Below are 27,958 nucleotides of genomic sequence, written 5' to 3' on the forward strand. Positions count from 1 at the left end.
TCTTTACTCTGAGAATATTCAAGCCATTTATATCTGCTGTACCACTCTTTAGAAAAGCATCTTTTTCTGTCCCCATGACAGGCACCCTCTGCCTCACATAGAGCCTGTCACCGTATCTCTCAGCTGATCAGCTACACCTGTCATGCCTAATCAGATCCGGACTCATTTCACCTGCCAACCCCTCTATAAAAGCTTACCTCAGTGTACCATTCCCCGCTGGATAGTCTGCAGTTGTCTTCTCAGTGTCCTCACGGCATCCTCACGGCATCCTTACCTCGTCTCACCTGCCTGCCTGCCTGCCTGCCTGCCTGCCTGCCTGCTCCCTTCATCTGCCAGCCTCAGCTCTGCCGTCCAGCTCCAGCCATCTCCACAATTCCTCTGCAGCAGCCTGGTACACTCTTCGGTTCTTCATCAACTGTTCAACCTCTTCAATAAAGACTCTTTAAGTGTGGCTGAATTCAGGTTAAACTCCACAAAAACCTGACAAATGCTGTCAATAATTCTATCAGCAGACAAAAAAAATAACAATTTTACAACTGATGATCCTGATCATATTGCTAAATACTGATGTTCATTTTATGAGAATCTGTATCGTTCTAACCTCTGTCAAGCCTCAATTGATTCCTTATTAAATAATTTAATAGTGAAACCGATTTCTAACATTGACCAGAAACGCTGTGAGGAATCAATCACCACTCATGAAATTCTTGATGCTATTGAACATCTCAAAACCAACAAAACCCCTGGGACCGATGGTCTAAATGCCGAATTCTATTAAAAAAAAAATTCTAACGCCCTCGCCCCTTTTTTAATAGAGGTATTTAATGAATGCATAAAAAATGTCTCTCTGCCTACAACTCTTACTCAGGGCTTATCCAGCCTTATACCAAAACCCAACAAGGATCCTTCTTGATAATTGCCAATCTATTGGCCTTCTTAATACCCACTATAAAATATTAGCCTTGGTGATCACTAAAAGATTAAAATCAGTTCTTCATTCAATCAGGATTTATGAACAATCGGCATATTACACATAACACAAGACTTGTTCTTGATATCTTAGATTATCCTATTTTGTTTCTGATAATGGATTTATTTTAGACTTTTATAAGGCTTTTGACACTGTAGAATATGGTTTTAGATTTGAAAGTCTAGAAAAGTTTGGATTTGGAAAGCTTTTTATATCGACTATCAAAACTCGGTATAAAAACAACAACAGCTCTATCAAATGAAGGAACGGCTCCTCTCATAGATCTAACATCAGCAGAGGAATCAGACAGGGGTGTCCTGTCTCCCCCTACCTGTTTCTTTTGTTGGCTCACCTTCTGACAGATCATATTAAAACCAGTCCTCTGAAAGGGTTAATTGTTGCTGAAAAAGAACTTACCCTAACACAACTGGCTGATGACACTACCCTGCTCTTAAAGGACAATAATCGAATTTCATTAGCGATCCAAGTATTAAAAAATTTCTCAAAAGCTTCTGGTCTGTATTTGAATAGCAAAAGATGTGAGATTATAGCAGTTAAAGATTGCACTGAGACATCAATTGAAGGCAATAAAATTAGAAACGAGCAGTGATGGCTGGCCCATAGGGGGCGCTTGGGCGCTGCCCTCCCGAGATGTGGAGGGGAAAAGTCAAAATATATTTAGATTTCAAAAGTATTATCAATGTCAGTTTTTAATTAATAGTATGTGGCTACATGTAATATGAATTATTAAAACACTTCTACTAATTGACTCTCATTTAACAGTGCATTTCTACCGACAGAATGTAGCATTTCTCACGTAGGGCTGTCACTCAAGGAGCCCCGCAAGTGTAGCGAAATAACCAATCGTAAAATTGTTGCTAGGGAAAATGTATAAATATTTGTCAGCTGATATTTCTTTTATATTTTGAAATTATGTTCTGTTTCTGTTGTGTTGTGAAACCCATTGTGTCATTGTGAAACTGTTTGGCTGAAGATAATGACAGTACAGTATGGTGTATGCCTACTTTGGTGACAAATAGTGAATTTTAGTGTTGTATTTAATACTGTTCCTTTCCAAAATAAGACCTAATATAGCTGTAAATGGTTGAATGTATATGTAGGCTGCTCATTCTGAGAAGGGAATTAAATGCTTATTGTGGAATCGTAGTAATTTTCCGACTTTTAATTTGATGGCATGTACTGGGTTAGGCAGGGAAATCTATTGGCCAGCCCCACCAAGATTTTTTTTCCCCAGCCGCCACTGGAAACGAGGTTTGATTACAGACTCCACCCAACAGATCACCTCCTCCTCAGTGACAACTCTTTCCATTCATGAGAGAGATGTTAACAAACTCTTCAGAAGACAGAACCCCAGGAAAGCCGCTGGACCAGACTCTGTCTCTCCTTCCACCCTGAAGCACTGTGCTGATCAGCTGTCTCCAGTGTTCACAGACATTTTTAACACCTCACTAACGACATGTCACGTGCCAGCCTGCTTTAAAGTGTCAGATTTTTGGCTTTGAACTAAAACCCCGCTCCCCACATCCTTCCTATTTTGGGTTAAAGCTCAAACTAGCTGGGGTTCTAAGGACCTCTGAATCTAACGAGTATTACCCTGTTTAGAATTCCTGTGAGACCTTTTCAGCTAGATGAGTAGGATACGACTGACCGGCTAACCACCTTCGTCCTAGGGCCACACCCTTCTTCAGTGGACAGGTCAGGCAACCTAGTAGCCCGAAGCCACCTGTAACCCATCCACCGCCCTAGTTAACGGTGGCTCCTACTCCTAAAAAATCAGCACTTGTTACACGATCAGTATTTTTTAAAGACTCAAAAGTCCCTAAGGGTGTTGTTTTAAAGTTTGGGCTATAGGCAACCTTTTAAGACCTCCAAAATATTTCTAGAATCATGCACCATGACTATTTTACAATCATAGAAGAACTCGGAAAAATGTTGACTCACAAATTGAATGTCCACAACTTTGAACAAAATTTTATATGCTTCTTTAATTAGTACGCTTTAGCAGGGGATTAGAAACAGCATTAAGCAATTTAACAGATTACAAATGAATATTTAATCAACATCCTATCTCTTATCTAAGGCTGCTTACTAATATATTTAGGAGAGGATTTTAAATTTGGAGGAGCAAACTGACCCGAACCTCAGATGGAAACTTATAGTGGCTTTGATTGCTGGATAAGGAGTTGTTCAGCCGAACAACGTGCCTTCTCTCGATGGCAAACCCGATGTCCCACTAATGTCCCATTCACAAAGACTCACGCCTGGAGCCCTTTGCCTTGATGTCCGTGCCTGAGGTGCGTCTCCTTGGCTTGAGAGGTTGGTCTAACTGCAGAGCTGACATCTCATGGGTGCAACTCGCATCTTCTGGACATCTAGGATCTTCTCATCAACCAGGTCAAAACCACAGCAGTTCTTCTTGACAGGATTTGCAGATCGTTGGCCCCGAATTGTGGAAAAACACGAAAAATAGATAATCTGATTCAGTCTCGGCGGTTCTCAGAGACAAGGGCGCCGTGTTCTTCCTTTGGCTCCACGATCGTCCTTCCGTCTTGGGTCTTCTTCTCTTCTGCTCCGCGCTGCATGTCTTCTGAGATGAGAATCTGAGCCACGAGTACCCAAATCACCCTTCTTTTATGTGCTGAGAGAGCCGTTGGGAGGTTGCAAACCTCAACCCCCCCCCCCCCCCCCCCCCTGTCTCCACCGAACACTTGCACCCAGTACCTTATCACCTCATAAACTTTTCACCCTATGCAGATCTCTGGCCGAGTCAAAAGTTTTCGCTCCTCTTTCTCCTACCCCAGGCAGCAGGTCATTGAACTAAACTGTCTGCTTCCACTTCTTATTTTCTTCTCGGCAGATTTCCTGTAGCCAGCAGCTGCAGTCTCCTTACAAGCGCTACTTCCTCTTTCCACAAACTATTTTCTCCTTAGCCTGTCTGACACTTGGACTGCACTAAAATAATCATCATTTTACTCATTTAATACATGAATGCTTAATCTTTTTAAGAAAGAAAAACAATCAGTCAAAACATGCAATTTAATAAAGAGAAAACAATCAATTTAAACACATAATTAAGGAGCTCTTTATGTTATCTTTTTTATGTAATACCTTTAATTTCCAAATTATCTCTTAATTTGTGAATGGTAGAGAATATGGTTGAGCTCACCACACCACCGATTTTAGAGGTATTTTGACAAAAGCCTCCACCATTATCCCTGTTCCAAAGAAGCCAAGGACCACAGGACTTAATGACTTTAGACCTCTGTGGTTATGAAGTCCTTTGATCGCCTTGTGCTTTCACACCTAAAAGAAATAACCGATCACCTCCTGGACCCCCTACAGTTTGCCTACAGAGCCAACAGGTCTGCAGACAACGCTGTCAACCTGGCCCTTCACCACATCCTCCAACACCTGGACTCTGCAGGAACCTACACCAGGATCCTGTTTGTGGATTTCAGCTCTGCCTTCAACACAATCATCCAAGCTCTGCTTCAGGAGAAGCTCTCCCAGCTGAATGTGCCCGACTCCACCTGCAGGTGGATCACAGACTTCCTGTCTGACAGGAAGCAGCACGTGAAGCTGGGAAAACATGTCTCTGACTCACAGCTCATCAGCACTGGTTCCCCCCAGGGCTGTGTTCTTTCTCCTCTGCTCTTCTCCCTGTACACCAACAGCTGCACCTCCAGTCATCAGTCTGTCAAGCTCCTGAAGTTGGTGACGAGTCCGCCTACAGGTGGGAGGCTGACCATCTGGTGACCTGGTGCAGGGAGAACAACCTGGAGCTCAACGCTGCAAAAATAGTGAAGATGGTTGTGGACTTCAGGAAGAACTCAGCCCCAGCTACCCCCATCACCCTCTGTGACTCCACCATGGACTCTGTGGAGTCTTTCCGCTTCCTGGGAACGATCATCTCCCAGGACCTAAAGTGGGAGCTGAACATCAACTCCCTCACCAAGAAAGCCCAGCAGAGGATGTACTTCCTGCTGAAGGCAGCTGAAGAAATTCAACCTGCCAAGGACAATGATGGTGCATTTCTACTCCTCCATCATTGGGTCCATCCTCACCTCCTCTATCACCATCTGGTACGCTGGTGCCACCGCTAAGGACCAGAGCAGACTACAGCGTGTCATCTGGTCTGCAGAGAAGGTGATTGGCTGCAATCTTCCATCTCTCCAGGACCTCTACGCCTCCAGGACTCTGAGGCGTGCAGGGAAGATTGTGGCTGATCCCTTGCACCCCAGTCACAAAATATTTCAGACACTACCCTCTGGCAGGAGGCAGCGGTCCGTCAGGACCAAAACCTCACGCCACAAGAACATCCGCTAGCAGTTTACTAAAAAGGCCAAGAGCCGTCCATGATACTTGACACTGCCTCTCTCCCTCCTCCGTTCAGGAGACTGTGCGTTACATTAACGCACAGTCTACGTGTATATAGCTCTAGATTCTGTATATATATATATATATATATATATATATATATATATATATATATATATATATATATATGTGTGTGTGTGTGTATATATATGTGTATATATATATGTGTGTGTGTATATATCTGTGTATATATATATGTGTGTGTATATATATGTGTATATATATATGTGTGTGTGTATACATATATGTGTATATATATATATATGTGTGTGTGTGTATATATATATGTGTATATATATATGTGTGTGTGTATATATATGTGTATATATATATTCTTGTCTGCACCATCAACACCAAGTTAAATTCCTTGTAAGTGCAAACCTCCTTGGCAATAAACATAATTCTGATTCTGAAAAACCAACAGAAGTGGTTTATCAGATTAAAAATACAACAAGCATCTTAGAAGGACCAGGACTGTCTAAACCAACAGTGATTACATATAATGACACACACTGACAGATGGATCAGCACGCAGCAGGACTGCAGGTCTTTGCTGCTTTCTGCACTCTTCTGCAGATAAAAATCAACAGGCTCTGCACCTTCAGTCTGCTAGAGTTCGAATAACATTTTATTGTTCTTCTTTGTAACTTCAGCAGATCTCTCTGACCTGCTGGATGTCACCGTCTGGACCAAATCCTGACTGACAGGGATTGATCATTCACATTTTGTTAGGTTCTGTTTCTCCGCCTTCTTTTAGGGAACAGACCTCACGTTCTCAGTAAAGGTACCAGATTTGAGGCGTTTTCTGACCACAAGGTCACAATTTTGATGATCTGATTGTTTTAGTTACTTTGGGGCTCCATCATTTTGTGAAAACAAATCATTGTCAAAGAAACGGCAAACAAGCTCATTCCCCTGGATGAGAAGGAACCCTATAGGTGGACCAGGTCAAGATGCTTCACTGCTGGCACCTCAAATAGTTCTCCATCCTTTCTGGGCCATTGACAACTCGACTTGACTTGTCCATTTTGAGCAAGCTCTGCGCTGGTGGCAACACTTTTTTTTGGGAGAAACTTGTGTAACTTCCTAGATGTCCTGAATTGTCCTTCACTGCAGCTTAACCCGTCGGCCCAAATTTCTTGACCTCCATGAAAAACCCTCCCTGAACTAATTCAAGTGTCACATTTGTCTGTAGTTTAACATAAAGCGAGCTAACATACAATGCACCATCCCAGAGAAACTCTCAGCTTCTCTCTACACTCAAACTTGTTACTGTCTCACCAGAACTGTGGCAAAACAATTCTTGTTTTAATCTTGTTTTCATGGTTGCAGTCCTTTGCTTTGTCTTTGTACTAAAAGGGGCTATAAAAATGAATTTGCATGGTGACCAGGTGCCATAAAAGAACAGAACAAAGAAAAGTATACCCCCACCTACCCAGAAAAATATATATATAATTGAACACTGCAGAAAAACATTTTAGGCAGCAGATGGATGCTGCATGGTCACCTTCTCTGTGCTCTGGGGTTGGAGAGCTGCCTTTCAGCACCTGGAGGCGGGTGTAGCCTCTTTCCCCTGCAGGTTATGGCAGAATGTAAAGCTCGGAGTCTAAAGCGGTATATAGGCCAGTCATCATCATTGGTTAGGAAATATTTTAACCTTGAAAATGTGTTTCCTCCTAATTCTCCCTCATCCAAGGTCTTCCAACAGTACCAATGCATCCTCAGCATTACGCATGAGTGTGTTTGACCGTTTACAGCAATTAATTGCTGCACACCTTTTCACAATAATCTTGTAATCTATGGAAAACGTCACCCTGGTAATAATCAGGGAATGTGATGGTAGAAAACCCTGATAAAATGTTAAGATTTAAGTTGGCTTATGTGCATCTTTATTTAATGTATTTAAATGTCCTTTTGTTATTTTGAAGGCTAATGATGAAGTTGATCTACGATTAAAATCTGATATGGAGTGAAATTGAACGTCTGAGAGGAATCATGACGCAGTTTGGCTGCAACTCACCACTTTACCATCTGCGTCACCCATTTCCTCCGTCTCCAAAATGAGCGTCAGCCTGGGTCAGAGCTGCTGTGAGGACCGAACATTTTCCCTTCAAGTTTATTTTGTTATAGATCTGAATTTTGCGTGGAAAGGGGGATTCACACGTTTCAGGCCCATTTTGTGCGTACGCAAGCTTTATAAAGGCGACCTCTGCTCCTTATTCTGCACGCTGTAAAACCTGATAACCCTCCCTGTTCTTCCTGCTCTCAGACACACCTTGAAGCTGGTGGAGCAACGTCTGCTGGAGCTGAAAGCTGATTGGCTGCAGCCTCTCTGCTCTGACACGTGATTCGTAGATCAGAGCTCAGAGCTGTTGCTGTTTTCAGGAAATGAAACTCACACAGTCACTGTGACCGAGAGGAGAAATGGAGCAGAACCAGCTGGACCGAGAAACCTTGTCCTGTTCGATCTGTCTGGATCTACTGAAGGATCCGGTGACTATTCCCTGTGGACACAGCTACTGTATGAAGTGTATTAAAAACTTCTGGGATGAAGAGGATCAGAAAGGAATCCACAGCTGCCCTCAGTGCAGGGAGACCTTCACACCGAGGCCCGTTCTGAAGAAAAACACCATGTTAGCAGCTTTAGTGGAGCAGCTGAAGAAGACTGGACTCCAAGCTGCTCCTGCTGATCTCTGCTATGCTGGACCTGAAGATGTGGCCTGTGATTTCTGCTCTGGAAGAAAACTGAAAGCCATCAAGTCCTGTTTAGTCTGTCTGGCCTCTTTCTGTGAGAAACACCTTCAGCCTCATTATGATGTGGCTCCACTAAAGAAACACAAGCTGGTGGAGCCCTCCAAGAACCTCCAGGAGAACATCTGCTCTCGTCATGATGAGGTGATGAAGATGTTCTGTCGTACTGATCAGAAGTGTATCTGTTATCTCTGCTCTGTGGATGAACATAAAGGCCACGACACAGTGTCAGCTGCAGCAGAAAGGACTGAGAGGCAGAGAGAGCTGGAGGTGAGACGAGAAAACATCCAGCAGAGAATCCAGGACAGAGAGAAAGATGTGAAGCTGCTTCAACAGGAGCTGGAGGCCATCAAGCACTCTGCTGATAAAACAGTGGAGGACAGTGAGAAGATCTTCACTCAGCTGATCTGTCTCATCCAGAAAAGAAGCTCTGATGTGAAGCAGCAGATCAGATCCCAGCAGGAAACTGAAGGGAGTCGAGTCAAAGAGCTTCAGGAGAAGCTGGAGCAGGAGATCACTGAGCTGAAGAGGAAAGACGCTGAGCTGAAGCAGCTCTCAGACACAGAGGATCACAACCAGTTTCTCCACAACTACCCCTCACTGTCAGCACTCAGTGAGTCTACACACTCATCCAGCATCAAGATCCGTCCTCTGAGCTACTTTGAGGATGTGACAGCAGCTGTGTCAGAGCTCAGAGATCAACTACAGGACATCCTGAGAGACGCATGGACAAACATCTCACTGAGACTCACTGAGGTGGATGTTTTACTGTCAGAACCAGAACCAAAGAGCAGAGCTGGATTCTTGAGATATTCATGTGAAATCACACTGGATCCAAACACAGCAAACAGTCGTCTGTTACTATCAGAGGGGAACAGGAAGGTGACAAGGATGAAACAACCTCAGTCTTATTCTAGTCATCCAGACAGATTCACTGTTTGGTGGCAGGTTCTGAGTAGAGAGAGTCTGACTGGACGTTGTTACTGGGAGGTGGAGTGGAAAAAGAGAGTTTTTGTAGCAGTCGCATACAAGAATATCAGCAGAGCAGGAGAAGGGACTGAATGTGGATTTGGACGTAATGACAAATCTTGGGCATTAGATTGTTCCCAAGGAGGTTATGGATTTTTTCACAACAACATCTGGACCTCCATCTCAGGTCCTGGTTCCTCCAGAGTAGGAGTGTACCTGGATCACAGAGCAGGTATTCTGTCCTTCTACAGCGTCTCTGAAACCATGACTCTCCTCCACAGAGTCCAGACCACCTTCACTCAGCCGCTACATGCTGGAGTTTGGGTTTGTTCTGGAGGTTCTGCTGAGTTCTGTAAACCCAAATAGACAGAATCCACTGAAGGTTCAGTGAGTTTGATTCTGGTTTTTAAATCTCCAGCAGATTATTTTCTTGATCGTTGTTGTTTTATGTCTAAACTGCACAGAAATCAATAGTCAGAGGTTGTCAGCACTTGTTTTTCTTCAGAATTGATGTTCTGGTTCTGTTGTGTTTGTTCATTTCTCAACATTGTTTTCTAAACCAGCTGATCAGCACCAGAATATTTGTTGTTTTTCCTCCTTGTTGCTTTTAGCAGCAAAAACTGTGAACTCAGCAATAAAATGTCAAATGATTCCCCAGGTTTAAAAAGTGGAATCAGTTCTTTGATCCGGTTCTGGTTTGGACCCGTTTTGTTGAGTCCAGACACACATGAGACAACAGATATCATCTGATATTGTAAATTTCTCATCTGAGAATTATCATATTTTGAATGTTTTACTATGTTTAACCATTCATTTAAAACATCTTTAAGGTAAATAAACTCAAAACAACAAAATCACCACAACTCTAATTAGTATTTCAGTAAAAATTACAATGCAGCTGTACAATATAGTTTTATTTGAAACTTAAAACTTACAGGATGTGTTTAGCAGCAAAATCTGTGATTAAGAGCTATAATGTGAATTTATGGGGTTTCTTTAAATGAGGCATTACAGATTTATACCACAATTATGACCTAAATCCAATTTTTTTTGATGAAAATTAACGTGTTTTCAATAAATAAAGACTTTAAGTATTAAAGTGAGACATTGTTTCTGTCCACTGATAAAACTCTGGGCCCGTTCCTACTCCAATATTACCACGGCCCGTCTCACCCATCTGGTTCGATGATTTGGCAGCAAGAGAGGACACAAATAATCAAAGGCAGAAACAGTTAAAACATATATTTATTACAATTTGGAATTCCAAATGGGAGACGACTTACAAGTTTTATCAACGACGCAGATAGCCTAATCTTATCCCGAAGTATCTTCCATAAATTGTAAGTTGTGTCTGTCCGTTTACCCTGGGAACATGTCTTTTATCACACACACGGCTCCAAAAGGGGGCTGGACTAACCCCCCTTTCTGGAGACATTCAGTCTGCCACAGACATGTGCTTTCTGACACTCGGCCGTTAAATGCAATCTAAAGCTTTTTAAAAAGCATTATCTGCTCTACAAGGCTCTCGTAAATTTCCCGTTCAGTCCTGCAGCTTGCACCATTACTGAAGTCTGAATGTAACCATTGTATTCAATAGTTACATATTTTTGTGGTGTCATAACCTCCTTGTTTACCCAGCTTCACGTGCTGCTTCCTGTCAGACAGGAAGTCTGTGATCCACCTGCAGGTGGAGTCGGGCACATAGACCAGTTCATTGTTATTGTTTTGATGCGGGTTTTTAGCGCATGCCCCCCGGACCGGTAGGCAAAAGGCAAACACAATGGCGGACGCAAACAGAGAAACTGACGAGTTCTCCGCGTATTTTTCTTCTTTAGATAACGTACTACAAGATCGTTTTAAGAGTAAGTTGATGGTTGATGGTATCAGATTGCCAGATCCACACAGCAAAAGCCTGACGGGACGGAGCGAGTCTGTGAAATGCTGGCCAAGTGCTCCGTACCGCGACATACAGCTGCCTTATAAACACGCAGGCCAGTACAGACGAGAGAGCATGGAAGCCCCTGAAACCACTGGACGGCTACAGTTATTTTAAATCGGGAAAAAGGCTCCAGCAACACCCGCGACGCCATGAGGGATTAAGCGGTCAGAAAATGGATGGATGGATGTTGTTCACACATGTTTGTGCAACAGCACAAAGCGGCGTCGGACACAGGCCGCATCTCAGCAGAGGCCCGGTAGGTTAAGAAAAAAAAAAATCACTACGGATTATTTTGGTGTTTTTGTCTTGTTAAAATGGGTGGCGGTGTCGGCGACATTGCAGCGTAAACACATAAATACTAGCGCCCGTGAACGGGGGCGTAATAGCAGCAGCAGCTGTTGTAGCTGCTGCTGCTAGCAGCTGTAGCCGCAGCCGCAGCCCGTGAACGGGCGGAGCAGCCGCTGCCTGCTCCGCCGCTATTGTCTGAAGCAGCTGCAGCCGCTGCTGCTTGGCTGCTGCTGCTACCGCTTCTCCGGCCTGTGTAGCGATCGCCACCTCCCCTCCGCCGCTATTTAAGTAGAACAATGACTAGAGCAGAATTAAGTTGTATTTACCGGAGATGAAGTGTAGACTGCAAATTCTCTCGTAGTATGATGGCTCCCACAGTCCATTGGGAGTGTCTGCCTGCGCTCTTTTCATTGAAAATATCCATTTCTTTCTTCGTCCTTCCTCCTTCGGTAAACGACAGAAACGTACATCCAATGATTTGGAATGCCTCTCTGTGCAACCGGGAGCACAACAAGTCGTAGGCATTGTTTAGATTCCAAAAATAAACGAAGTAAAAGTACGCTCTAAATTACCCGTTTTGTCATGTAGTAGACGAGAGCAGCTCTGTTTTTTGCCTACCAGCGGGACCCGGATGTAGCGCTGACGTCACGCGGGACGTCACGCGTGAACTACCCTATTCAGCTGGGAGAGCTTCTCCTGAAGCAGAGCTGGGATGATTGTGTTGAAGGCAGAGCTGAAATCCACAAACAGGATCCTGGCGTAGGTTCCTGCAGAGTCCAGGTGCTGGAGGATGTAGTGAAGGGCCAGGTTGACAGCGTTGTCTGCAGACCTGTTGGCTCTGTAGGCAAACTGTAGGGGGTCCAGGAGGGGGTCGGTGATTTCTTTCAGGTGTGAAAGCACGAGGCGCTCAAAGGACTTCATAACCACAGAGGTCAGAGCGACGGGTCATATACCTCATGCACCTTTTCCTCCTTTTGGCACCTTCTTTTGATCATTGAGCCGATGTAACACGTGAATTTCTCCACTGTGAGATCAATAAAGTCTCTTATCTTATCTTTCCTCCACACATGTGACCACAACATTTCTCCTTTGAGCCAGGCTAACGATGAGCTTAACGACTCTCCATTGTGGGGGCGACCAGTTCCAGGTGAATCTAAGCTCTAAAAAGGCCTCGTCTGCAGGTCTGTAAAGCTTGGAACTCCAGGATGGGAAACAGAACGCCTTCAGCTTCAGAAAAGAAATCCAGTTTTATTTTTTTTAACCTTTTTTTGGATTAATCATGACCAGGATGACTGAGAATCTTCACCACCACACCATATATTTCACATCATACCCATAAACTTAAAATAATCTATAAGGACTTCCTGTTCAGGGTAGAAGTAGACCAGCTATGTCACTAGAAAGACACAATATATCTGCCGTAAAATCAGAAGCTAGCTGAACATTTCAATACCCGTTGTATATTTATCAGTTACAAATTAGTTCCACGTTTTGAAAAAGGTCTTCATAATGACATTACACTGATCTAAATTGGATGCTTTTTCAACAGATTGTGTTTCGAGTCTGTTTCACTCAAGATAATACAATTTATTTTTATATTAGCAAATAATCAATAGCAAAAGAACATTCTTGAATCATAAACTTTTAAAAGAGAAAATAAATTAGTTTCTTTTTTGTACATACTTACATGATACGAGTTGTTTACGGAAAAATAAACAGAGATAAAGGCTGCGCCTGTGTGAACGTGAGCACAGACATGAATACGTAGACGCCCCGTCGTCGGGTGAGAGGCGAGCCGACAGAGCGGCCATCTTAGGTCAGACCAAGCTGCGCTCAGAGAGAATACACGTGAAAGTGGTACTTTCCACAGGAAAATGGTACTTTATGTTTTCAGACACTCTGAATCCGGTGAATTCTCACCCGATTTCCAGATGAATCAACTGACTGAAAATGTCATCCCTTTAGGGGCTACATGGGACCAATTGATTGAATTAAATGATTGTCTTACTTAATAAATAATTTCGATTTTCTATTGAAAGTAAGCAAACTTCCAGAGCTATGTCCCAGAAAGCCCGACTTTTACTCCTCTTATGGGTGCGCAAATAAAAGGACACTAGGAACCAGATCCTGGGGAATTACCTTCCATAAGTAAGATTGTCTGATAGATAATCCTCATGCTTTACAGTTACAATTTTTCTGGCATAAACACAATATGTGCTAATGGGTAGCAGGGATGGAAGCAGAGAAAAGTACATCAAACACCCTGATTTCTAAAAGATCTGACTGAGTATATGTATATATATATATATATATGTGTATGTATATATATATATATATATATATATATATATATATATATATATGTGTGTGTGTGTATGTGTGTGTGTGTGTGTGTGTGTGTGTGTGTGTGTGTGTGTGTGTATGTATGTATACAAACAAACAAACAAGATGGTGCTAAATTACTGGACGGACATGATTTATGGGTAAAAATAATAATATACAGTATAATATACAGATTTTGAATGAGCTGCCATCTGCGTCTTCCCACGCCACAACCTCGGACCTCAGCCCTGCATCAGCCTCTCAATTATGAAACCTGAGAAGTTACTAGTGTACTATTCCCACCTAAATAGGCTATTTTATTTATTTATTTGGTATATTTATTTTGGTCATTTTACTGGTCACTTTAGTTTATTCTTTGTCATTATTTAATAACGTAACTCAGCTCTCTTAAGTTAGTTTTCTTTAAAAAAAAATTCTGGACACCTCTTCAGCTGAGATGGCGTGGGACAGGGGCAAACACTGGGGGTGGATGCTTTCTGCATTCATCTGCCTGAACATCCTGATCCTGGGTTGCGCCTTTGTCAGCGCGGGCACTTCAGAGATTGTCAAAATCAGCAGCCTGGACCTGCAGAGTTTCCTCATCTTCCTCTTTCTGCTCACCTCGATCTGGATGGTCTATTTCACCTACAATTCCAGGGCAAGAAATGTTTCTGTCTTCAAGGATAGACATGCGGGACCCATTTGGCTCAGAGGTAAAGTACAATTTTAACAATTAAACATTTAATGTAAGGAGTTTTATTTGGACAAATCGATAATTGTCTGCTTCTCTAAATGTTGGTTGTCCTTCAGGGGGACTTCTGCTCTTTGGAATCCTCAGTATCATCATGGACATCTTTAAGATAGTCAGCTATGTGGGGTACCTCCACTGTGATTCAGCCATTAAAGTTGCATTCCCTGTGGTGCAAGTTGTCTTTGTTCTCGTACAGGTAGAAATCAAATATTGTTTAATGTTCTTCAGTCCTGATGTTTGAAAAGTATTGATATTTTGCATATTGCACTTGTAGACATACTTTTTCTGGAACCATTCAAGGGACTGTGTGCAGGTCCAAAAGAACCTTTCACGGTAAGCTTTTAAGGTGTATGTATATTATCTGCCAACTTTCTGTCCCCAAACACATGGGGTAGCCTAAGAGAAATAAAAGTTCAAGTTGTGTCTTCTAAACCAACATTTACAAATGGGGTCCAGAGGAATATTGGAAACTTTGGATCTCAGGTCTCATTGTGGTCAAATGTCAGTTGAATTAATACTGTATGTGGGAAATCAACACAACTTGGGGGATAAGGTGAGTTTAGCACCGATGTGGTGATAAAAAAAACACATCGAAGACACAAGTAAGGCCTCTATGGCGTGCCCATGTGGTTTTGCCAATGCTGGTTTATGTGCCTCACCCAAATGGGCCTTTACAAGAAGCTCATCCTAGTCCAGTAGCTCACTTAATAACCTTTTGTTTAACAGCTATTTTTGGGAGACAGATTCTTTGCCTTTGTTTTGTAATAATTAAAAATGGGCTGATCAAGTTATATCTGGGTGATTTTGATTGATTGTAAAGCCGTTGCTTATTTGTCTGAGGATTATAACATAAAAAAAAGAAAACTGCTTTAGGTGCCCTAATAGAAGCAGTGGGTTTCAAACAGTATATGAAAGGATTACATTAAATACATCATTTATGCATAAATCAACTATTTAAACATCATAGTATTTTTTAGAAAATACTAAATAAAGTACATTAAAATGCTCACTGTTTGGTGTTACATTAATTAAATATTGAATGATTCAGGTTTTTCTGTATGTGACCTACAGATTGCCAGTCAATCTCAGTCAAAGGAAAACTTAGCAGATGGGTTGGTGTGACTCAGCTTGATCATTGTTAATCTTTCCCCTTTTTTCATATTTTAGCTGCGGACTGATGCTCACCCTCTCCACAAACCTTGTTTTATGGATGACTGAAGTTACAGAGGAGTCCCATCACCAAACAATTTCTCCTGAGTTCTCAACCGACCACGCTAAGCTCTCACGACGGCAGCAGTACATCAAGAGCGGTAGGCTCAGCAAATGAAAGCTGATTTTTGCAGTCAATATGCAGAAACAATGGAACACTTTTATATCGTGTTATATGATTTGTGGTCTTACAGCCAGTTATGGAGATGACCAGTGTACGTGCAGCCACACTTCCTGTGACATCTTCAAGGATGCCTATTACTACCTGTACCCTTTCAACATCGAGTACAGCCTCTTTGCCTCCACCATGGCGTTCGTCATGTGGAAGAATGTGGGCCGAGCGGCGCCCGAAAGCAACCACCACCACCACCACGCCAGATTCAACCTCAAGGATGTGGTCATTGGCCTCGTTTTGGGCATCCTCCTCGTGGCAGCAGGCATCGCGACCTTCGTTGTGTATGAAATCGATATGAAAACGAATTTCTCTGACAAAGAAAGCCATGACACAGCATTGATGATGCACTTTGTCATGAACATAGTCATTGTGACCACGATGTGTGTCTGCACCATCGTCGGAAGCGCTATCTTCATGGTGGACCATAGGGAGCACATCCCGGAGAAGAACCCCACCCAGAGTCTGGACGTGGGGCTGCTGGTGGGTGCCTCACTGGGGCAATTCATTGTTAGTTATTTCTCCATTGTTGCCATGGTTGCAACTGGGGCCAAGGGCCACCTGAACAGGCTCAACTTGAGTTGGGGCATACTGATGGTACTCCAGCTCGGCCTACAGAACTTTTTCATTATTGTGGGCCTGCACCGGGAGCCCTTTCATGAGGCTGAGCCTGACACAGTGGTTGCAAATCCATATGCGGCGGAGTCCAGCAAAGATGGAAGCGGACTACAAGTTAGAGACTTAGACCAAAAATCCAACCCTGACACTGAAGCACGTGGCCACAGTAGAGCAGCGGAAGACAGACACAAACAGCTGTGGAGGAGGAGAGTGTTGAGAGAGGTCTGCGCGTTCCTGCTACTGGGTAACGTCATTGTAAGTATCTTTCTCCCGTTCTCTCTCACATTCACAGCAGCCAACTTCCCGGACGCTAAGCCTCTTCTTTCTGTATTTCACAGCTGTGGATAATGCCAGCCTTTGGTGCTCATCCCCAGTTTGATCACGACACTGAAACACAGTTCTACCAGTTCAGCATGTGGGCTGCTGTTGTGAATGTGGGCCTTCCTTTTGGCATCTTTTACCGAATGCACTCCGTTGCCAGTTTATTTGAAGTCTACCAGAAGTTGTAAATAAGCACATGGAAAAGAGTGTACAGAAAGTTGTAAACTGGCATTTTTAACTGTTTTGTGGAGCCTTTTTTGATTTGCATTTTTTGTCAAGGAGAAGCTGAATAACTTGTTTTATTTTTTTCTATTTTTTATTTAGTAGTATGTTTATGCAACAATGTAAATATATTAAAACTTTATTTTTGCAATTTAAATGTCTTGTAAAGCTTATCTTGTGCAATCCAGTTTACACTGTAATATCTGTTTGCAAGCAATAAAAAAGAGGAATCTAAGTCCAAGCCAATGTTATTATTATTATTATTATTATTATTATTATTATTATTATTATTATTATTATTATTATTATTATCAATTGCAGTTGACTTTGCTACCCTTAGTCTAATGTAAAGCAATACATTTGTCAGAGACCATGTTTTGGTGTTAGTGCACAATTAACAACAATGGTTTCCCATTATTAGTTCTAAAAATAATAAATAAATGTATATACATAATTGACCCAGATTTAATAACATGAATTTTAGTTTTGAAAAATCATCCAGTTGGTCCCACAATAATATAACTAGGCGTTATATCAAAACTAAAGTCATAGAATAGAAAATATCTCATTCATCTTAAATCTTATGCTTTCTAAAGGAACAAACGGGTATGTGCTTAACGGAGCCCCCTGGTGGTACAAAAGTGTCACTATAATAGCCAAAGAGCAAGCTTGAAAAACTGGGCTCACAAAACCTTTACGTTCATAATCTATAAAAGAACAATGGAAAGTCTTGCCAGCAATGGCGGATTTAAGAAAACAAATGTACCTATAGAAAAAACTAAAGAATGACATTGTTAGGACTCAGCAGGCAACGCCAGTCAGGCCTCTGCCGGCTCTGACCCCTTTGAGTAAGGAATAACCGCAGCGCTGTGTGGGCGTCCCTACTGCACGTCATTACCGGGTGTGACGTCATCCTCCCATTGTTTTGTTTTATTCTTATTTCCATTATTTTTTTTATTAAACAAAGCATACATTACAAAATCTTGCAGAGGTACACAACAACTGCAAAACTGCAATAACAGAGGAAAGAACACAATAACGGATTACGGTAGGGTGACCACACGTCTGGCGTAAGGCAGACAGTCTGAGTTTTGAATGCCCCACCCACATATTTGTCTTTCGTTTTGAGGCACTAGGCTTGGGAGCAGATTTTTTTTTCCAAAGGGTATAACTGCACAGACAACCAGCAGCAAACACGCCCCTCTGGGAGGTCCGACAGTGTGGGCGTGTTGTTAGTGCAAATGCTTATTGGTTCGTTTATTTACCAACTTCAATCCTAATTTTTTTTCCTTCCATTTTCTTCATTGTCACTGGATTTGCCTTCTGTCGTTTTTCTGCTGATTCCCCTGAACACCTTTTTTACTTGTCCTATCGCAAGTACATTCTGGAGAGACATCAAAGAAGGATTATGTTGAAAATAACTAAATATTCTACAGTTTTCAATCACCCATCATGTGTACTATGTTGATGGTGTTGATAAGGAAATGTCTGATGTGGTAAATATTGTTTTCTTGCTAGCTAAGTATTACATACACTGCTGTTCACTGAAAAAAATATATGCACATTTCCATCTACTTAGGCATAGTTACTTTAGCACAATTGTTTTATGTTAGCAGGGTAGGACCTGAAACAATTGCGTCAAAGTATCAATCAATCAATCATCAATCAATCAAATTTTATTTGTCAATTACAATTTGCATTGCAATTGAAAAGTCAGTTCCAGTACAACCGTCCATCACATACACTTAACAAACAAACATTTGGGGGGAACGATTGACTGAGGCCTTGCGTTGCCAAGGAACGCAGCCAGCCAGCCGCTGCTAAAAAAGCGCACCTGTCAAGGCCACATTCCTCCAAACTGCCCAGACCCCGCCTAAACGGGGTCTGGGCAACAACATGGGGGAAAAAAACAAAAAAACAAAAAAAGTAACTAAATATGCCTAAGTAGTTGCAAATGATGCATGAAATCTTTAAGTGGAAAGACTCTCCTGCGTGCTTCCCTGTCTCCCGCACTCCCTGTTGCCTTCTACGTCATAACACTGCCCATGCTCCACCCTGTACAGCCCGTAGCCTAAACAAACATCTTAAACCATTCTCCTGACTGACGAGTGTGTTCTGCACGTTGGCCAAACACGAAAACACCATGACAGACATTATGACAATATTATTCTACCTGTATCAATTTCATCAGGCACAGTTGTGGCATAACTGTTCCACAAAGTTAATTTTAATTATAAAATGACTTATATGGATCATGCCAACATTTTTTTACAGAAACCGATACGTTAGTGGTTTATTTTTAAAGGCAACACATGGCTGAAACTATAGTACAGTGGCTGAAACTATAGTATAGTACATTTAGATTTACCTCAGGCAAACTGACGGCCACCCTTTCTCTGGGTCCTTCCATGCCACCAGGTAAAATCCTGCGTCAGAAATGCATGAACTGGTGATTTTCTTTTAATATTTATATTTTTTTGTCGCATTTAGGAGGTTATTGCATGATTCAGTCACATGTTCGTTAATATCTAAAATAGACAAAAATGCGTGTTTAGAGTCGGCAGCAAGATTCTTGTTAATCTTTCTGGTGGATTTTGTGCGTTCTATTCTCCAAGGCCAAAACAACAAACAAACCCCCTCTGTAATTATAAAATAAAAAGAAAACACTTGCTAGGGGAGCAAATCTCCCGGACGAGCCCCCACTTATGTTATGACCCCTCCCCAAGACAACAAAAGGGAAGTTCTGGCAGAAAACACTTGCTAGGGGAGAACAGAAAAGTACAAAACCTAAACTCCCTGGCTATCCACAAAACAGGAGAAAACAGTTAAACAAAAAGGCAGAGAACCCCTACCAGCTTCCACTGTCAAAAGAATATTTCCATAAATTCCTTCATAACATAAGAACATTTCTTCACCATTTACTAGAGAGAGGTAAGAGCACTATATCCGGGAAAGTACATCAGCTATCACATTTTCAGTGCCTTTCTTATGCCTGATGTCCAGATTATATTCTTGGGCCAGCAAAGCCCACCGCATTAACCGCTGGTTGTGGTTATATATTCGGTTCAGGAAGACTAACGGGTTATGATCTGTATAGACAATAACGGGACTTGTTGAACTCACATAAACTTCAAAATGCTGTAAAGCAAGGAGCATGGCTAATGTTTCCTTCTCAATTGTGGAATAGTTCAGTTGATGATGTTTGAATTTAGCGAAGTAGTAGGAGACTGGGTGACTGATATCATCTGGTCCATCCTGGAGCAGCACCGCTCCAGCTCCAGTGGCGCTTGCATCTACCTCCAGCTTTAAGATTTTGTTGAAATCTGGAGCCGCCAATACAGGAGCACTGCATAAAATAGCCTTTGCACAGTCAAATGCATGTTGACATTCAGTCGTCCACATGAATGGTTCCTTCGGACTACACAGGTTGGTCAGAGGAGCAACCACCATGGAAAAGTTTCTGCAAAAACATCTGTAATATCCAACCAAACCCAAAAATCACCGGAGCTTACGTCTTGTGGTTGGCACCAGATAGCTTAGGATAGCCTCCACTTTAGCATTCACCGGACGTACCTGGCCATGGCCGACTTCCTTTCCCAGGTAGGTCACCACCGCTTTGGCAAACTCACATTTTGCCAGATTCAAGGTGAGGGAGGCTTGAGCTAGACGCACAAACACAGTTTCCAAAGTGTTAAATGATCAGTCCAGGATGAGGGATAGATTACTATGTCATCCAAGTAGACGTTACAGTTCTCAATGTCTCTTAATACGGTATTCATCAGTCACTGGAAGGTAGCTGGTGCATTTCGCATTCCAAATGCCATCACTGTATATTCTAGGAAGTGGTCTGGAGTGACAAAAGCTGAAATATCAGAAGCTCTTGCAGTTAGGGGAACTTGCCAGTACCCCTTCAACAGATCCAATTTGGTTATATAGGTGGCTGAACCAATGCTGTCTATGCAGTCTTCCATACGAGGCAATGGATGTTAATCAGGAACTGTAACTGCATTTACTCTTCGGAAGTCCGTACAAAAACGTTGTGAGCCATCTGACTTTGGTGTCAGAAGACAGGGAGAGCTCCAGGAGCTACGACTCTGTATAGCCAGACCATTTTTCAGTAGATATTGAACCTCTTTTTTCATCATTTCCCTCTTGACTGGCGGACCGCGGTACAGATGCTGTTTAATAGGAGACACATCACCTACGTCAATATCATGTTCCAGTACCGAGGTCCTAGAAGGCACATCTCCAAAAAGTGCAGGGTTCAGCTGGATTAGTCTTTTTACATCCTCCCTCTCACCCCTGGGAAGATAGGACAGATATGTATCCAAGGAACTGAGAATGTCAGAGTTTGGAAACCTACCACAGTGGTCATCACACTTTTTCAAACCATCATGAGGGGTATTTCCAGACACAAGAGAGATGGATGCAGGTTTTGGAGAGTCCTCACCACACGTGTCCTTATGGTCATCTTCTCTGGAATGAAACAGTTTTAACATTTTGATGTGACATAGGCGTGTTTGACGCCTCCTATCAGGAGTATGAATAACGTAGTCTGTGTCATTAACTTTGCTCTTTACCACATATGGGCCTGCAAATTGGGCCGAAAGAGATGGGCCGGGGGTAGGCACCAGCATGAGCACTTTATCACCTGGTTTGAATGCTCGCTGTACAGTTTTCTTGTCATACAGGTGTTTCATCTTTCTTTGGGCGGTCGACAAGGACTGTCTTGCTATCGAACAAGCATGGTATAGACGTTCCCGACATTGTGTGACAAACTCAAGGACATTAGAATGTGGTTGGGTGTCAGCTGACAGGAGCTTTTCCCTCAGAACCTTCAGTGGTCCTCTTACACTATGACCAAAAATTAGTTCAGCTGGGCTAAAACCATGAGACTCCTGTTTAGCTTCTCAGGCTGCAAACAGCAGAAAAGGAAGTCCTTCATCCCAGTTTTTGTCTGTCTCATGACAATATTTGCGCATCATGGCCTTGATAGTCTGATGCCATCTTTCTAGAGCGCCTTGTGACTGAGGATGGTAAGGGCTGGAGGGAATGTGTTTAATTCCAAAAGACTGTAGTGTCTGCTTGAAAAATTTTGACTGGAAATTGCTGCCTTGATCAGTTTGTATAACTCTTGGCAGACCAAAAGTTGCAAAAAATTTCAGAAGAGCTTTAGTTATGGTGGGTGCTGTGATTTTCCTTAGTGGGATGGCTTCAGGGAAACGAGTGGCAACACACATGACAGTTAGGAGAAACCGATTACCAGTTTTTGTTCTGGGCAGCGGACCCACACAGTCCACCAGAACACGTTCAAAAGGTTCACCAACTGCAGGAATAGGCTTAAGAGGGACGGGTGGAACCCTCTGATTTGGTTTACCCGCTATTTGGCAAACTCTACACGTTCTACAGAACTTGCCAACATCCTTTTTCAGGCCTGGCCAAAAGAAATGCTGCAGAATACGGTCATGGGTTTTAGTAATTCCCAAATGACCTGACCATGAGTGATCATGTGCCAGCTGCAGTATTTGTTCACGATAACTTTGAGGAACAACAATTTGATGTACTATTCCCCAATCCTCTTCAATACCCGTCTGTTGTAGAGCAGGCCTTGAGATCCACTTTCTCATGAGCAATACCTTCTCAATATAAAACTTATGAGTCTTGCCATTTATTGAATTACTCACACTTTCAAAACATTTAGCAAGTGTTCCATCACTCTTCTGAGCTTGGCTCAAACTCTCACGTGACAGTGATAATGGGAGAAAAACCTCAGGCTTTGGTGTGACGTCCTCCTTGAGGGGTGCTGATTCTGAAAGGTCATCGGCTGACAACTTGTCATCCCTCAAGGCAGAGCCAAGAACTGAATCATCCAGGTTCACTTCCTTCAGCTTAGATGCTTGGGACCTGGTTAGAGCACTGACAGCAAACACATCAGAATGGGATTCCAACATCTCATCTTCATCTGTCATGCAACTAGGATTATCCACCACCTCAGGAATAGGAAGTACCTTGTCTCCAGCCAGATCATTCCCCAATATAAATTCAATCCCCTGCACAGGGAATGAGTTTCTCACCACAACTTTGAAGAGTCCAGAGGCCAACTTGGATTTTAGATATACATGTTGTAAGGGTGCTGGTACATAGGCCATTCCAATTCCTTGTACTATAGTACTGGTATTACAGGAGGTATCAGCAGTAAATGGCAGACAACTTGACAGGATGAACGACTGGGAACCACCAGTGTCCCTCAGTATCCTCACTGGTTTCTCATCCTCCGAATGCCCTGTTAGGGAGACATGACCATCAAAAATGAGGGGTTTAAAACAGTTGTCAGATTCACTCATTTTTGAGAGCTGTGAGGATCTCAGAGTCTTGACCAGGCTAACCCCTTTAGCTGGTTTTGGTGGTTGGGGTGCCTGTTTACGTTTCAGAGCCAAACAATCAGAGACAATATGCCCCAACTTATGACAATAAAAACATTGTCTCTCTGATTTGGAAGTGAGAATGTTTGTAACCTGGGATTGCAGCTTATCTTTCCAGGTCTTGTCACGAGAGGGTTGGTCAGATTTACACACAAAAACATTTTTGTGAGTAAGGGCAAATTCCTCAGCCAGGACAGCTGCCTCTTGTAAAGTGGAAGCTTTTTGCTCATTTAGGTACAAAACTGTGCGATCTTGAAGGCAGTTTTTGTACTCCCCCAACAATATCAACTCACGTAGTGAAGCAAAATCAGCAACTTTAGTTGCCTGACACCATCTGTCAAATAGCATGCCTTTTTCTCTTGCAAATTCGACAAATGTTTGGGCAGTGGATTTTCTTAAGGCCCTGAACCGCTGCCTGTATGCCTCAGGCACCAGCTCATATGCCCCGAGTATGGCAGCTTTAACTTTGTCATATACAAGACTGTCTTCAATGGTGAGTGCTGCACATACTTCTTGTGCCTTACCAGTCAGTTTGCACTGCAACAAAAGGGACCAGACTTCTGTGGGCCAGTGAAGAGCAACAGCAATACGTTCAAATGCATTAAAATATGCCTCCACCTCCGTCTCTCGGAATGGTGGGACCAGGGCAATATTTTTGCTGATGTCAAACGTGGAAGATGCCGGAGAACAAGAAGGTTTTTCTGGGGAAGTTTTGATGTCTTCCCCTCCACCAGAATCTGTAGCGAGAACAGTGGTCAGTTTATGAGACTGTAGCTCCAGCTGACGGATTTTGATTGCAGTTTCAGCTTCAAGTCTTCGGCAGTTAAGCTGGAACTCGTATTCATCCTTCCGTTCCCATTCTTTAGCTTCAAGTTCTAGACGAACTAGACGTACCTTTAAACGTGCCTCAGCACTAGGATTTGGGGACTCAATTGAGATGGGCTCAAACCATTGGAGAGAGACTGGTGGTTTTCCCCCCTCTGGCTTCGCAGCAGCAGGTGGCGTCTTCACTCCCTCCTCAGACTGATCAGCAGTTTCAGGAAAAGTGGTCTCCTCTTTATCCATCTCCACTGAGAGTACTCCTTTTTCAACCAAGCTACTAAAGACAAGAGACTTCAATTCACTTTTAAGCAAAGACTTAGATACATGAATACCAAAATATGAAGCAATTTCATATAAACCATCTTTTCTACAGACATCCAACTGTTGAATAGTAGGATTACCCAAAAGCTCCTTCAAATCAAACTGTGCCATGTAAAAAACAAATCTCCCGGACATTTGGGTTGCTCACAGAATGCTCACAGCCAAAACCATTTAAGGGTTCTTACAAACAGTTGGTTTGCAAACAAGATCACTTCAGATCAAGGCCCAAAGAAAGAATCGAGGGACCTGGCATCTCTGGTGTGAAGCTCTTTATGGAGTGGCTGACGATCTCCAACACATTGCACCTGTGGCAGCCAGGTAGAACTAAAACACAAAGAGAGCTCTCTCATGAAGAGAGCCCCTAGAGGTCAGTGACCGTAACACCTAGTGACCAGTTGGCAAGGCATTTTTATTTGTAGCACATTTTAGTAACAAGACAATTCAAACTCTGAGTGCTGTAAAAGAACAGAACAAATAAATACATACTGCCCACCCCCACCAGAAAATAATAAATATAAATGAACACCAAAAAAAGAAAAAACATTTTAGTTAGCCGTTGGATGCTGAGTGCTGCATGGTCACCTTTTCTGCGCTCTGGGGTTGGAGAGCTGCCTTTCAGCACCTGGAGGCGGGTGTAGCCTCTTTCCCCTGCAGGTTATGGCAGAATGTAAAGCTCAGAGTCTAAAGCGGTATAAAGGCCAGTCATCATCATTGGTTAGGAAATATTTGATCCCTGAAAATGTGTTTCCTCCTAATTCTCCCTCATCCAAGGTCTTCCAACAGTACCAATGCATCCTCAGCATTACGCATGAGTGTGTTTGACCGTTTACAGCAATTAATTGCTGCACACCTTTTCACAATAATCTTGTAAACTATGAAAAACGTCACCCTGGTAATAATCGGGGAAATTGATGGTAGAAAACCCTGATAAAATGTTAAGATTTAAGTTGGCTTATGGGCATTTTTATTTTATTTATTTAAAGGTCCTTTTTGTTGTTTTAAAGGCTAATGATGAAGTTGATCTATGATTAAAATCTGATATGGAGTGAAATTGAACGTCTGAGAGGAATCATGACGCAGTTTGGCTGCAACTCACCACTTTACCATCTGTGTCGCCAATTTCCTCCGTCTCCAAAATGAGCGTCAGCCTGGGTCAGAGCTGCCGTGAGGACCGAACATTTTCCCCACAATATTTTTTATTCTAGATCTGAATTTTGCGTGGAAATGGTGATTCACACGTTTCAGGCCCATTTTGTGCGTACACAAGCTTTATAAAGGAAACCTCTGCTCCTTATTCTGCAGGCTGTAAAACCTGATAACCCTCCCTGTTCTTCCTGCTCTCAGACACACCTTGAAGCTGGTGGAGCAACATCTGCTGGAGCTGAAAGCTGATTGGCTGCAGCCTCTCTGCTCTGACACGTGATTCGTAGATCAGAGCTCAGAGCTGTTGCTGTTTTCAGGAAATGAAACTCACACAGTCACTGTGACCGAGAGGAGAAATGGAGCAGAACCAGCTGGACCGAGAAACCTTGTCCTGTTCGATCTGTCTGGATCTACTGAAGGATCCGGTGACTATTCCCTGTGGACACAGCTACTGTATGAAGTGTATTAAAAACTTCTGGGATGGAGAGGATCAGAAAGGAATCCACAGCTGCCCTCAGTGCAGGAAGACCTTCATACCGAGGCCTGAGCTGAGTAAAAACACCATGTTAGCAGCTTTAGTGGAGCAGCTGAAGAAGACTGGACTCCAAGCTGCTCCTGCTGATCTCTGCTATGCTGGACCTGAAGATGTGGCCTGTGATTCCTGCTCTGGAAGAAAACTGAAAGCCATCAAGTCCTGTTTAGTCTGTCTGGCCTCTTACTGTGAGAAACACCTTCAGCCTCATTATGATTCAGCTGCATTTAAGAAACACAAGCTGGTGGAGCCCTCCAAGAACCTCCAGGAGAACATCTGCTCTCGTCATGATGAGGTGATGAAGATGTTCTGTCGTACTGATCAGAAGTGTATCTGTTATCTCTGCCCTGTGGATGAACATAAAGGCCACGACACAGTGTCAGCTGCAGCAGAAAGGACTGAGAGACAGAGAGAGCTGGAGGTGAGACGAGAAAACATCCAGCAGAGAATCCAGGACAGAGAGAAAGATGTGAAGCTGCTTCAACAGGAGCTGGAGGCCATCAAGCACTCTGCTGATAAAACAGTGGAGGACAGTGAGAAGATCTTCACTCAGCTGATCCGTCTCATCCAGAAAAGAAGCTCTGATGTGAAGCAGCAGATCAGATCCCAGCAGGAAACTGAAGGGAGTCGAGTCAAAGAGCTTCAGGAGAAGCTGGAGCAGGAGATCACTGAGCTGAAGAGGAAAGACGCTGAGCTGAAGCAGCTCTCAGACACAGAGGATCACAACCAGTTTCTCCACAACTACCCCTCACTGTCAGCACTCAGTGAGTCTACACACTCATCCAGCATCAAGATCCGTCCTCTGAGCTACTTTGAGGATGTGACAGCAGCTGTGTCAGAGCTCAGAGATCAACTACAGGACATCCTGAGAGACGCATGGACAAACATCTCACTGAGACTCACTGATGTGGATGTTTCACTGTCAGAACCAGAACCAAAGAGCAGAGCTGGATTCTTGAGATATTCATGTGAAATCACACTGGATCCAAACACAGCAAACAGTGATCTGTTATTATCAGAGGGGAACAGGAAGGTGACATGGATGGATCAACCTCAGTCTTATTCTAGTCATCCAGACAGATTCACTTTTTATTATCAGGTTCTGAGTAGAGAGAGTCTGACTGGACGTTGTTACTGGGAGGTGGAGAGGAGAAAGGGAGTTGGTGTAGCAGTCGCATACAAGAATATCAGCAGAGCAGGAGGAAGGAATGAATGTTTATTTGGAGCTAATGACAAATCTTGGACATTAGATTGTTACCGAGGAGGTTATGAATTTGGTCACAACAACATCTGGACCTCCATCTCAGGTCCTGGTTCCTCCAGAGTAGGAGTGTACCTGGATCACAGAGCAGGTATTCTGTCCTTCTACAGCGTCTCTGAAACCATGACTCTCCTCCACAGAGTCCAGACCACCTTCACTCAGCCGCTACATGCTGGAGTTTATGTTGTAGGTTCTGCTGAGTTCTGTAAACCCAAATAGACAGAATCCACTGAAGGTTCAGTGAGTTTGATTCTGGTTTTAAAATCTCCAGCAGATTATTTTCTTGATAGTTGTTTTATGTCTAAACTGCACATAAATCAATAGTCAGAGATTGTCAGCACTTGTTTTCCTTCAGAATTGATGTTCTGGTTCTGTTGGGTTTGTTCATTTCTCAACATTGTTTTCTTAACCAGCTGATCAGCACCAGAATATTTGCTGTTTTTCCTACTTGTGGCTTTTAGCAGCAAAAACTGTGAACTGAGCAATAAAATGTCAAATGATTCCCCAGGTTTGAAAAGTGGAACCAG

General features: G+C 42.9%; 3 protein-coding genes across 3 annotated transcripts; all 3 read left to right on the plus strand.

The window, feature by feature from the left end:
* Window positions 1-7,618: 7,618 nt before the first annotated feature.
* LOC118562288 (E3 ubiquitin/ISG15 ligase TRIM25-like) lies at window positions 7,619-27,932 on the plus strand. The gene is made up of 2 exons (XM_036134569.1): window positions 7,619-9,568; window positions 27,762-27,932. Exon 1 carries the CDS (start codon window positions 7,793-7,795, stop codon window positions 9,452-9,454), a length of 1,662 nt encoding a protein of 553 aa, XP_035990462.1. The 5' UTR covers window positions 7,619-7,792; the 3' UTR covers window positions 9,455-9,568; window positions 27,762-27,932.
* On the plus strand, window positions 14,095-16,982 carry LOC118562274 (proton channel OTOP2-like). Its single transcript, XM_036134544.1, has 6 exons — window positions 14,095-14,350; window positions 14,448-14,584; window positions 14,663-14,721; window positions 15,556-15,698; window positions 15,792-16,642; window positions 16,726-16,982. The coding sequence occupies exons 1-6, from the start codon at window positions 14,095-14,097 to the stop codon at window positions 16,894-16,896; spliced, it is 1,617 nt and encodes a 538-aa protein (XP_035990437.1). The 3' UTR covers window positions 16,897-16,982.
* On the plus strand, window positions 25,800-27,754 carry LOC118562289 (tripartite motif-containing protein 16-like). The gene has a single exon (XM_036134570.1). It carries the CDS (start codon window positions 25,995-25,997, stop codon window positions 27,648-27,650), a length of 1,656 nt encoding a protein of 551 aa, XP_035990463.1. The 5' UTR covers window positions 25,800-25,994; the 3' UTR covers window positions 27,651-27,754.
* Window positions 27,933-27,958: the final 26 nt, after the last annotated feature.

This window comes from Fundulus heteroclitus, unplaced genomic scaffold (genome assembly GCF_011125445.2).
Source record: "Fundulus heteroclitus isolate FHET01 unplaced genomic scaffold, MU-UCD_Fhet_4.1 scaffold_85, whole genome shotgun sequence".
Lineage (NCBI taxonomy): Eukaryota > Metazoa > Chordata > Actinopteri > Cyprinodontiformes > Fundulidae > Fundulus > Fundulus heteroclitus.

Excerpts from the sequence above, each read along its gene's own strand:
- LOC118562274 (XM_036134544.1), top strand. The coding sequence starts at position 14,095 with ATGGCGTGGGACAGGGGCAAACACTGGGGGTGGATGCTTTCTGCATTC. Across the intron at positions 14,351-14,447 it reads GGGACCCATTTGGCTCAGAG|GGGGACTTCTGCTCTTTGGA; the intron begins GTAAAGTACAAT and ends GTTGTCCTTCAG. Across the intron at positions 14,722-15,555 it reads GTCCAAAAGAACCTTTCACG|CTGCGGACTGATGCTCACCC; the intron begins GTAAGCTTTTAA and ends TTCATATTTTAG.
- LOC118562288 (XM_036134569.1), top strand. The coding sequence starts at position 7,793 with ATGGAGCAGAACCAGCTGGACCGAGAAACCTTGTCCTGTTCGATCTGT.
- LOC118562289 (XM_036134570.1), top strand. The coding sequence starts at position 25,995 with ATGGAGCAGAACCAGCTGGACCGAGAAACCTTGTCCTGTTCGATCTGT.